This window comes from Dipodomys ordii, unplaced genomic scaffold (assembly GCF_000151885.1).
Source record: "Dipodomys ordii isolate 6190 unplaced genomic scaffold, Dord_2.0 Scaffold46, whole genome shotgun sequence".
In the NCBI taxonomy this organism is placed as follows: domain Eukaryota; kingdom Metazoa; phylum Chordata; class Mammalia; order Rodentia; family Heteromyidae; genus Dipodomys; species Dipodomys ordii.
The window spans coordinates 5,855,450-5,868,628 of NW_012267262.1; the positions used below are offsets into that span (position 1 = coordinate 5,855,450).

The window sequence follows — 13,179 nt, forward strand, 5'->3', positions numbered from 1 at the left end:
TAAGAGCTGACAAGTCCTTGGTCTGTTTTATCACTCAGGTTGATCCAGAACTGGTGGTCAAGACATAAAATCAAGCGAGGAATACAAGATGCTTCCATCCCTCAGTGGGAAAATGACTGGAATCTGCAGCCCATGAACATTCATGGACTGATGGATGAATACTTAGAAATGGGTAAAGATCTGATACCCTGCAAAACTAACTGGCTGATTTGATGTTGTCTATTTACTTCACATAGGCTTTTCTTCAAGAAAGAAACTCATCTTCTACGCACACCCTGAACACTAAAACCCATCTGTAACGTCACTCAAAAGAGCCAGATGTATGAGACAGTGCCCACACGTTTACTTCAAAAGGAGTTATAGTATTTGCACAAACTGAACATTCTTCTTATGATGGAACACCTAACATTTGAGAATATGTTGATGAAATGAAGTATGAATACATACTTTTATAAAGAAGGATAATATCCTGCTCACATGGAGTAATATTTCCCAATGAATTTTTTGTTAAACCAAGTTGCTTCAGATATATATATATATATATATATATATATATATATATATATATATATATATATGATTCTTGAAGCAGCTGGATTTAATAAAAATTTCATTGAGAAAATGTTTATACACACATATATCTATATATATCTATACTCCTAGCTACTAAGGAGGCTGAGATCTGAAGGATCTAGGCACAGAAGCAGTCTGAGCAGAAAAGTCCACAAAACACTATCTCCAAGATTAAGCAGCAAAATACTGTCTGCAGGTTTGGCTCAAGTAATATAGCACCAGCTAAGCAAGCAAGCTGAGCAAGCTGGAGCCCCTGAGTTCAAACCCTGGTACTGACAAGATGAGGAGAAAAGAGAAGAGAGGAGGGGGAGCAGCGGGAAGGAAAGACAGGGGAAAAGAAAAAAGATTCTCATGATTACTATTAGAATTATGGATTGATTACTGATTACTCCCAGAATTACTGATCCAGTTTTCTTATGTATAAAAAAGACAAGATGTCTGTAGGTACTTTGAGTCCCTTTGCAGGCCCTAACTTCCTGGTCTTACCCCTTTTTTCTCTATCTCTCTCTCCTTTTCCTACTCTTCAGTTCACCCCGTGCTATTTCCCATCTTCACCCTTTCCATTTTCTTCTCTCTCTTTCTTTTGCTTCATGTTATACGGAAGTAAATAGCACATAGATTTACTCCATCAGATCTGATTTTTAATATTCTTATTATATAATTTTTAATATTTTCTAGTCATGTATTCTTTTGCAAATCTGCTCAATACTTTTGAGCTTATGCTTCCTCATCTACAAAATTAGATAAGCATATTTATTATCTCTGCAAAGAATTAGAGGCAATCTCTGTAAACTTCTCCCTTTTGGGACAATAAGGCAGTAAATACATGATACTGTTCATATTATTAACTCACCAGTGTTCTCCTTTTACAGTTTTGCAGTTTGGTTTTACCACGATCTTTGTTGCGGCTTTCCCTCTGGCCCCTCTTTTGGCTTTGTTAAACAATATCATCGAAATAAGACTAGATGCATATAAATTTGTTACCCAGTGGCGAAGGCCTCTGCCAGCCCGAGCAACTGACATAGGTAAGATTGAAAAGCTAAATGTTATTTTATGTGAGGACAGTGCTTTTACCCTTTTTGCCTTCCTGCCTTCTGCCATGTGAGTCACAAAGGCTGCTACCTGCAGAGCATGCTAGAAGCAAGGAATGTGACTCCCACTACCCAGGGAACCTGAGACTGCCTTGATCTTGGATGTCTCAAGCCTCTGGATTGGTGAAAAATGTATCTCTGTTCTTTACAAATTATTCAGTCTTGGGATGTTGCTGTAGCAACCCAAATGGACAAAGACGACATGACTGGATCTTAGAACCAAAGGATTTCTATTGTGGGGCTGTTTATTAACTATATATGATTTAACAGTTACAGTTAAGAAAGGAATACAATGAATTCTAAGTTTAGAGTCTTTTCCTATTAAATATGCTATTTAATAAGCTCACGTGTAATTAAAAGAATTCAAGAATATTTTCAACGCCAATAAGTGTAGTTCTGACTCATTCTTTCTGATTGCTGCAAAGAATTCTATGAAGTGCTGGAACTTTTCCAGATCAGCACTCTAGATATAGTTAGATGACTTCAGTCTCTAACAACACTGAGGTGAGCATCTTTGAGCATAGTTAGATTATTTCCTGATTGGAACACCTTTCCATACATCAGGTACATTTACACTTTCTATTCAAAGTTAAAAATACGTTTTCTGGAAATTTTGTGCCAGTTTGCTCTCCTTTGAAGTGTAGGAGTGTGAATTTTTCCAGTTTTTGGCACAATAAGGATTTCTAAAAATGGTTTTCTTGAAATTTGAAGTGGGAAAAAATCACCATTTTATAATTTATTTGGACTTTTATTACTATGAGGCTATATATACTTGTATTTTTCTTTTTCTAACTGTGTATGCACTTTGGTTATTATGTGCAATTTGGTGATCACTGTCTCCAACAACAATTTTTTTCACTCAGTGTTTTTATTTTTGTGTCTTTATTGTTTCTGTGTGATATTCTGCTATTAATTATTTGTCCCCTGTTGGCATTTTATGATTTTATTTAAATTGTTGATCTGTATTGAATTTGATATTTATCAAATTGAATCAGTTTCATTCAAATGCTTCATTTCCCCCAAACTATCTAATAAGTTATATATATATATATATATATATATATATATATACACACACACATACACACACATATATATATGGGATGTATTTGAATGTCTCTATTATTGTATGCTAAATTTTACATAAACTTAGCTATATTTCTCTAGTCCATTTGTCTCATTAATCTAACTACCTACTGTGTATACTAGTTAACTTACATGTAGTTTTATTATAGAAAGTCCAAGTGTATTTTAATGCAATTCCTCATTATTCTTTTTCTAGTTTAGAATATGTATAGTATCTATATGGTATTAAATAAAATATTAGCTAAACATATAAAAACATATATATGTGTAGCTAATACTTTATAGTTTACTTTTTAATTTTACTCATGCACATATTCCAAATCTCCAAAATGACTTTTTTTTTGTGAAGTAAGCCAGGCCCAAAGAAACATATGTCTCATGGTTTCCCTTATTTGCAATAACTAGTATATGTCTGAGACAAGCAGAAACGGTCAGATAACTTGATGTTAGGCAAAATGAACCCCAAGATAAGGATTCAAATGTTTTTTCTTTCTTGTGATTGTTTCTAACATATTTATAAGATGATTTCTTTGTTGCTTTGTATGTCCCTCCCCCACGGTATAACCCCTGCTTTCACTGTACTTGATGTTAGGTAAAATGAACCCCAAGACAAAATGATTATTTAATACATAGTATTCAGTAGCAAATGAATAACATTCAATTTGAGTTCCTATTTATTTTTGATTCTTATTTTCTAAAACAACTAAAATTAGTATTGTTCTCTAACTTCAGTACAATTATTGATATGATTCTTAAGTAATAAAAGCATACTAAGAAAGCCTAGAAAATAAGTAAAAAAAGGAAATGAAATTTTCATTCCCGTCAATGTTAGATAATTGTTATTTAAGCTTATCAGACTTGACTTCACTAAACCAGAAAACATAAAACTATGAAGTGAGAAAAATAATAATTGTTCCTTGTTCTTTGCTCCTCTACCCCAGGTAATCAGTACATAAATATGGCATTGTTCTCTGTCAATGTTTGCCCTACACTTGGAGTTGTTCTGTACATACAAGTTTTTGTGTACTTTTATTCATGAACAGCCACCACAAAATAATTTTGTATTTTAATAAAATACAATATTTATACAATAAGCATATGAAAATATTATAATTATGTACTTATTTTTCCACTGTAAGCATAATCAATATAGCCATAAGTAAACATGAACATAGACTTGGGTATAACATTACAAGTTATCCCACATACAATATTTATAAATGTGTGTATTTGTATATCTTCAATGACATTATGTGTAATTCTGATTCATTCCTTATAATTGCTGTAAAGAATTCTGTTAGGTGCTGGAATATTTTCTAGCACGTTAGAACGCAAATATTAGCCAATTGATTATTAGGCTAATTAATAAAGGTTAAAATAAATTATATATATATAATATACTTGACTTTTACTATCTATTGGGCTTATTTGTAGGTTTATAGGCACATTCTAGTAATTACAAATGAGGGAAATCATACACCAATTTTCTTTAGGTCTGGCTTACTTCACTTAGCATAATTTTTCCAAGTCTTCCCATTTTCTCATGAATGCAGAATATCATTCTTTCTAATGGAACCTTTTAATTTCATTGTGTATATATAACATATTTTCTTGATCCATTGATCCACTGTGGGGCATCTGGGTTGAGTCCATCTCTTGGCTATGGTAAACAATGTTTCAGTGAACATGGTCATGCTGGTGGCTGTAGTGTAGCCTGGTTTGTGGTCAATTGGATAGATGCCCAGAAGTTGGATTGCTGGGTCATAGGGAAACTCTGTGTTTAGTCTTTTGAGGAACATCCATACTGCTTTCCAGAGTGGTTGAACAAGTTTACATTCCTACCAACAGTGAAGTAGTGTTCCTTTTTGGCCACATCCCAGCCAGGATCTATTCTTGTTAGTTTTCTTGATAATGGCCAGTCTACCTGGGGTAAGGTGGAATCTCAACTTTGTTTTTTGTTTTGTTTTGTTTTGTCTTTTTAACCAAAATTATTATTATTTTTGAATTTTATTGTCAGGGTGATGTACAGAGAGGTTACAGTTACCTAAGTAAGGTAGTGAGAAAATTTCTTGTCAAACTTGTTAAACTCTCCTTCATTTTTCTCTACTTTCCCTCCTCTCCCCCCAGTTGTACAGAACATTTCCAACATTTTTTTTGTGGGGTCCGGTCATGGGGCCTGAACTCTGGGCCTGGGCGCTGTCCCTCAGCTCTTCAGCTCAAGGCTAGCGCTTTACCACTTGAGCCACAGCGCCACTTCTTGCTTTTTTCTTTTTGCTTATGTGGTGCTGGGAATCAAAGCCAGGGCCTTGAGCATGCAAGGCAAGCGCTCTACCACTGAGCCACCTTCCCAGCCCCCCAACATATTTTCTTGTGAATATCACGAATTGATTGTTGTGAGTTGCATTTCTTTTATGGCCAGAGATGCCAAACATCTCTTGTTGTGTCTATCGACCATTCTTATTTCTTCTTCAGAGAAGTCTCTCTTTAAGTCTTTAGTCCATTTATTAATTGGGTTGTTTCTTTTAGATATGAGGCCTTTGTCTCATGTTTATCTAGTAAAGATCTTTTCCCATTCTGTGGGCTTTCTATTGATCAGTTTGAAACTTTTAAATATACTTATTGGTTATTTTAATTTGCACAGCAAATTGTTGATTTATATTATTTTTTTCCATTTTCCATTGAATTTTCTCAATTAGTTGTAGGATCTCCTGAAAATTAGCCATTTGTCTTTCAAGCTATTTTTCTTTTGATTCAACATTATGACTTCCATAAATATAAATGTTTATTTTGATATACTGAAATAGATATATTTATACATTTTGCTTTCTTATTTCTGCCATTAAGTAAAATGTATATTATTTAATTTTTTATTAAAATTATTAAAAAAATTGAAAACACAAGACAGTGAAGAAAGTTCTCTTGCTATCCAGTTACCTTAGCACATTTGAATATTTTTCCCAGACATTTTTATTAAAATTTTAAAATCTAAGTTTAATCCCACTTGAAATACCAGTTTTGATTATAATCAATAGTATATTGAGTCTTCATACAACTGTGAATACTAGCTTGACTTCTAAGAGGGAGAAAATATCAACTAATACCTTATTACTTAATACCAAACTGGGTTATTGTTTTTATATTTCTACCATAAAAAATATTTGAAAAAAATTTCAAAAGAAAATTAAGAGTAAATGTAGATATTTCTCAGCATGAAGCACTTAAAGATTTTTATTGCTTTTATTGTCTCAATTAATTCTTTCAGGCTTTGAAATATCTAAGACACTTGTTCATGTCTCATTATTACAGATCTAAACCCAGGCCTGAAAGAATTTAACTTTTCAAACATTTTAGATGCTTCTACCTTCCACTTGTAGAAAAATGTATATAAACAGATACAATGTCTGGAGCTAGATATAGTACTTAAAAAGCAAATAAAGGACAGACTTGTGGCTTTGACAGGAGCAAGATTGATGTATGGTTCTCATAATTTTCTATTTTTTCCTGGGGTTTAAATTCAGGGCCTCACTTGCTTGCTTATTTTTCTTCTCAAAGCTGGCCCTCTACCACCTGACCATACCTCTACTTCTAGCTTATTGCTGGTTAACTAGAGATAATTGTCTCATGGACTTTTCTGGCCTGGGATATCTTTGAACCTACATCTTCAGATCTCAGCCTCCTGAGTATCTAGGATTATAGAAACCAGCCACCTATATCCAGCTCATATTGTTCGTTTTTATGCATTATAGTTAAACTTTCTCCCCACCAGGTATCTGGCTTGGAATTCTGGAAGGAATCGGTATATTGGCAGTGATTACCAATGCTTTCGTAATTGCTATTACATCTGACTACATCCCACGTTTTGTCTATGAATACAAATATGGCCCCTGTGCTAATCATTCAGGACAGAATGAAAAGTAAGGTTGAAATTTACACATTTTCCTCATTGGTTTTATGGGTGTCATTAAAATGAGAGTTTTTGTTCTATGACCATTAAAAGCAACATTTCACATCATTGCATTTACTTTCTGTTTATTAGATATCAGGTTTGTACAGCAAATAATTTTAGAATCTCTCATGCTAATATCAAAATGCTATTAGTCAGGTTCTAGAACTGCAAGAGACTTCAGGTATTATCCAATACAATCTTCTCACTGTATAGATGGAATGTGAAGCTCACACAGGTGGACATAGTTAATAGTTCGAGAAAATTCAAAACAAGAAAAGACTGCAACCTATGAGCCTGGAGATTTCCCAAATTAATGCACTGCCTGGGGGGTGGGGGAGGGTTGAGGTCTAGTATGTTAAAATTCATACTTCATGTTAATGTTTATCAGCCTCTGAGTTATTGATATTTTAAAGCATGTGGTTCTTTTGAAGAAGAATATGGGTTCTTTTGCAGCATGCCCAAATTTTACCTAGCACATCTCCATAACAACCATCATATTCCCCAAGCTGTAACAACTAAAAATTATCTTCACTTGTCACGTAGTCTAAAACCATTGCTTTAGTTAGTGCATGTTTTTCCAGATCTTTTTTATTGAAAGGCATAAGTGAGTACTCAAGAGGGCACTAGATCTTGAGAACACAACAGAACTAGAGTTCCATAAGAAAGCATTGTAGCTGGAGATAAGTAGAAGAGTGAATAGTGACAGAAGAATCATGATATGAGAAACTCCTCCTCCCTCCAAGAGCTTTGGGCATGTGGCTGAGCAGGACACAGGTCATGTGTCCCAATGGGATGAACCTTGGTTTAAAATGAGATGAGCTCTGAATTCAGCCGATAAGTTGATGCTTTCTCAGAACACTGCAACACCTTTGAACGCAAACATCCCAATATTTCAATGAGAGATAGTAATGATAAAGGGATTGTTTTTTACATGCTGCAAATCTTAAGGCATTTTCAATCAGCTATCTTAAGATTTAGATTTAACTCTTCCTTTGTCTAAAATTTACACCGTTCAGTTGACTTGGTTGGTTCATGACAGAAAGTATCACTTCCTTATGACTAAGAAATGATATTAAGATAAAATTTTCTGAAATGTAATATACCACGTGAACATGGTTGCTCCAAAATTAATAGTGAACAAAACAAAAGTCCACGTTTTCCCTTAATTCAAGTTGGTTTATAAGCAGATTTTAAGAAATTGAAATATATAGTAGGCTTGTGTGATGGCCCTCTCAGATATTATTTCCTAGTAGCTCTATTGCCACCTAGTGGTAGGTACAGATGAGATTGGCTAAATAACCACCTTTTAGAACCTGGCTTGCACATGGACAGCATCTGAGTCCTCCAATATTCAGGGCCTAGAGATGAAGGGTAATCTCAAGGAAAGAGGTGGAGGACTTTTAATTGACTGACTCCACACATTCAGAGGGATATTCTGTTATTTCAGTGCATTTAGCAGTTCAACTGGGGTAGATTCATTCAGATTAGAAATTTTTGGAGCAAGATGACAGAAAAACAAGATGGTGGTGAAGAGAGAAATAGCAGCAGAGAAATTGTAAAAATGATAACTTGTGTGGTCTAGAGCGGACATGGATGACACTTAGAATAATATTTCAAAGAAGTTAACTAATGAGAAAGGCAAGAGAGGAACTATAGGTAGAGAAAGGCAAGGCAAAGTCTTCAAGTATCATTACTGATTTGGTAAGAGTTAGGGATGGAACAAAATAGCAGATGTTCTAGTGTATAGAAATAATGACATTTAGAAGATTCCATCACAGCTAATGAAGAACTCATAGTAGAAATTTATACAATCTCTGAATCACACAATCATTTTCTTTTTGTCTCTTTCAGTTGCTTAAAGGGTTATGTCAACAACAGCCTATCTTTCTTTAACCTGAGTGAGCTTGGTATGGGAAAATCTGGTTATTGCAGGTATCTATTTTTAACTTATAGTGTCTTTCCTTTGATTTCAGCATTGCATTTTTTCCCTACTGCACATAAATGAACCCAATTAAACTTTCGGGCCTCTACCTTTTGTTCTATTTTTCATTCTGAGTTCTCATGGATTTCAGGTACCGAGACTATAGAGGCCCACCTTGGAGTTCCAAACCCTACGAGTTTACCTTACAATACTGGCACATCCTTGCTGCTCGACTGGCTTTCATTATTGTGTTTGAGGTTAGTCATAAACTCAGAAGAAAATTACTCTGAGTGAATGTGTTTCCAGTTCCTACTATCAGTTACCTCTTTGAAATCAGATTCATGCTGACTTCCAAGAAAAGTCTGAGTAAAAGCATCAGATTCAATGTCATCTTGATAACAAGTTCCTAAGAACAAGAGCTGAATAATGTATTAATGGAGGCTAGTGGCTATTTATGTCAGAAGATATGTGCAAATGAAACTACTGCACAGTTGAGCTGACAATGCTTGAGGCTCTTAGTTATGAGCTTCCCAGTAGCCAAGCCCAAAAAGGAAAGGATGATAATCATAATTGGATGAAAGGATCCGTATCTAGTAAATAAGATAGAAACCTGAATTCCTGAACAAACAGCTTTGACCTTAATTTGCATTTCTATAGGCTTCAGGCACACTCTTGGGTCATTTTACAAATTACATATTTAAATGGTCAGAGAAGAATCTCCTGATCATTTTACATTGTAGAATATAACCTGCTTCACTATGATCCACTTTGCAATACAGTCAAGAGCCCAGACAAAATACCTTGTATTCTTCTCCATACAAAGAGATGATTGTCTACTGAAATCCCTACACCTTTTTGCACAGATTGCACCAACTTATCAGTATCACATTGTTCTTACTCCTTTCTGAGAAATTGAAAGACCTACTCTTTATAGAAAACAACAATAAAGATTCACTGATAGGACAGGGAGCAATAATTGTTACATCTTGCCAAGTCTTCTTTAATCCCTTCACAAATGTGCAGTCATTTAACCCTTACACCAAACTTTAAGAGGTCTTGTGCTTATCAGCATTCTCCATATAAGCAATAGAGTGTATAGTAGTTGCTAAAGGTTAGCTACTGAGTGCCAGAAAAATTCAGGTCAAGCAGTCTCATTCTACATCAGTATTTAACCTTATGCTTGCTGGCTTTTGAGTTTTGCTTCTCCATTTAAGAAAGGAATACTTTCATGAATTTATTTTTAAAATGTAAGTGTGTAAGTGTAGAAGAATGAGATCAAAGTCATAAAATACCTAACAGAAGTCATGGTAATGTTTAAATTTTTAATAGAGATTCTGAAAAATTAATACGTTGGGGATTGAGGTCTAACCTCGGCATCACAGGTATAGTTTGTATGGTTTGTATGTGTCATAATCTATTGGCATCAGTGTTTACTAGATATGATCTTATTTATGTCTATGACAGTGTATTATAATAGTATTGCCTCTGTAAGGCTTTTACAGGCATGGATTTAAGATTATGCTGTTAGTTATAGGGTAAAATAGTAAGCAGTTCTCTGCTACTTTCTGATGCTAATGTAATAGAAGAGAGCAGTAGTATTCCTAACATATTTTTTTGCAAATATTAATGCTGTAAACTAAGTTATGATGCTCTATTTGAAGACAAATGCAACAGTGTTCATGATTATTTTGTTTTGTAATTGGCTTTTCAGAATCTTTGAAATGTATACTTTCTACTCTTACGTTTGCAGCACCTCGTTTTTGGGATTAAGTCATTCATCGCATACTTGATTCCAGATGTGCCTAAAGGCCTTCATGAACGAATACGACGAGAGAAGTACTTAGTCCAAGAAATGATGTATGAAGCTGAATTAGAGCATTTACAACAACAACGGAGAAAAAGTGGTCAGCCTGTTCACCACGAATGGCCTTAGTTCCTACCTGTTACCCAGTAGAGGTGGCACAATTAGTGTAAAGCCATGACTGTAACTTGAAATGTAGATGTTGTCTAGGAAGGTCTATTCAACAAACCATATATTTAATACTGCTTGGAAATGTATCACATCAGTCTTGGGAATTTGGAATGTTTACACATTAATGGAAAAAAAAAAGGTGATTCATGATTAACAACAGGGATAGACTGACATTGTAGGAAGCCAGGATCTAATTCTCAGAGCAGGCCTTCAGGGAGCAGAGCTGTTTAGAGATCTCCCCTTCTGTCCATTGCAATGTAATGGAAAGAGTGGTGGTAAGGTCGCTAAAGACAGATTTCCACGTAAATGGCCACAGCTCAGGCATGCCTTGGAGTATTACGTGGTCTTCACTTACCTACTAATCTGATTTTGGAAATTTCATTGTCCTTGAGGTGATCATAAGAAATGACTTAATTCAATTATTGCCTTTGAACCAGAATGCCATATCCCTTCAGCTTACAGGTTGGCAGAAATTGCCTTGACTCTTGTTGAAAATGTGGACCAATGTCACAGAATTTATGCTGCTGCTTTACATCAACTATGCAGTTTGATGAGTTGCACATCATCTTTTATAGTCAAACCAAAAACCTAAGATTCAAAAACAAAGCGAAACAAAACAAAGCCCACCGCATATTGAAAATAATATCCTGTTGCTTTGGCTACATTCAAGCCTGTTAATCGATGACACAGCCAGTTGCATTGCATATTTTTATACTAACTGCTATTAGAATACTTAGAAAATATGAATGGCTATTCTTATATCATTTAAAACACAGCCAATCCTTATTTTATTGCTGAAGGTTATTTTATAGGATATTTCATTACAAACCACACATAATTTTACCTGTACATATGTTGATTTTCCTTATACATCCACAACTTGACGTTAGGTATTGCATTCCAGTTTATGCAGCTCTGAGACCAATTACACAGCATGTTCTTGAATCTTGTCCATTCTGGAAACCCAAAGCCAGATGTTTCAGCAGCACCTGTCCTTTTCTACAATGTGCACTCTTAATTATTACTCAGTGAAAAATATGCATGTCTAGACATCTATATTGTTCATAGAAATGAATTTTACTTTTTATCACTGACAAAACATTTCCACTTATTACTTCTTTGACAAATTGACGTGGCTTACTTTTGAAAACTCTTGAGAAACAATGTCAAATTTGATTTCATATGGAATTTTTCTTTCATAAATTTTATCTTATATGGTATTTCCTTGTCAACTCTGTCTGTTCACAGACTGCTAGAACAAGAATGATAGGGCACCCAACTACAGGAAGTCCAGAGGAGGCATAAGCCAGCGGGGAAGAAGAGAAAGACAGGAATATATGTAAAAATCAAGACATTTTCCTTGTTAGAGGAGAATAGCTAAGTGTTCCCCTTCTAAGAACAGTGTGGGAAATCACACACACATACTTTTATATAATTATTATAATTGTGATTATTTTCTCAATTCATTTTTTTCCAATTATGCCGAGCACAGTTATTTCCCCAATTTAAAAGACCAGATTAGGAGCAATAGAAATTAAGTTATGGTACATGGTAGTATATTTTATTAGGGAAATTACATTTTCACTTACTACAAAACTATTTTTTATAACTTTAACACTTAAACTGTTTGGTTGACTTTAACTTCATTTATTCCCGAGTAAAGCTAATAAATAATGGTTGTTTCATAAGTTTGTCAAGAATATTAACTTCCCTACCAGTCCCCGTGATTCTGAGTGAAAGAGTCTGCAGCTCAGTGATAGAGCACTTGTCTAGCATTCACAAGGCCCTGGGTTCAATCCTCAAAGCAAAGTAAGGAAGGAGATTCTCTCAGAAATCCTTGCTGCAGCAGATTCTTCTATTCCTATTATACTACAAGACCACTAACTCTTCGAAGGAAATGTCAAACTCCTCTTTTTCTGTAGCACTCCATTCCCTTTTATTTGCTAATTAAATGTATGCCTATACCTAAGTATAAATATTCTCTATGTTGACCTAGTATATATTTTTACAAATGAAGGAAATAAAACAGAGATTTGTCTTACAGTACAGCAAAAAAAACCCTATATTTTTTGTCTTTGAGAGTTCTTCTCTTTCCAATTTCTTACAGCTCCATCATGTTTAAATCATATTCATTGATATGCAAAGAAAGATATTTTAATGAGAATTGTAATTGGCTAGTGCAGAAAATGCCTTCCCTAAATTTTAAAGTGATGTGCAAAGTAGACGAAAAAAATCTATTGAAGTCTTTGTGTAACTGTAATAAAACCTAGCTCTGCCTTCATTTATAGTGACAACAAAATACCCACAGTCCTTCACAGGATGTTAGTTTTAGATGACTCTGCTTTAGTCAAGAGAAATGTTTTTTATCTTCTTTTTCATATAAATGTTATCTTTCAAAGTTTGTAGCATACACTATTCTCAGGAATTCTGTACTACATGAATGCTGCTTATATATTTTCATATTCTATCTTGTCTTTTTAAGCAAATACTAATCATTATGTGCATGCAGTCTGCCTTGACAAGTTGCCCAGGGCTTGAAGAGATTTCACAGTTCAATGTGTGGAAAATCACTCTAGATTATAGCTGAAAT

The 13,179-nt window shown here is 34.5% G+C and overlaps 1 protein-coding gene across 2 annotated transcripts in view; it reads left to right on the forward strand.

Moving 5' to 3' along the window:
* Positions 1-10,919, forward strand: part of Ano3 (anoctamin 3) — a 221,679-nt gene extending 210,760 nt beyond the window's left edge. The window contains exons 22-27 of one of the 2 annotated variants that reach the window (XM_013019567.1): positions 39-172; positions 1,446-1,598; positions 6,517-6,664; positions 8,548-8,628; positions 8,769-8,874; positions 10,368-10,779. In XM_013019567.1, the coding sequence (XP_012875021.1) occupies positions 39-172; positions 1,446-1,598; positions 6,517-6,664; positions 8,548-8,628; positions 8,769-8,874; positions 10,368-10,550 (805 nt within the window). In that variant the 3' untranslated portion in view covers positions 10,551-10,779. Of the gene's footprint in view, positions 1-38; positions 173-1,445; positions 1,599-6,516; positions 6,665-8,547; positions 8,629-8,768; positions 8,875-10,367 lie in introns of both variants that reach the window. The other variant, XM_013019568.1, reaches the window with a different exon arrangement.
* Positions 10,920-13,179: the final 2,260 nt, after the last annotated feature.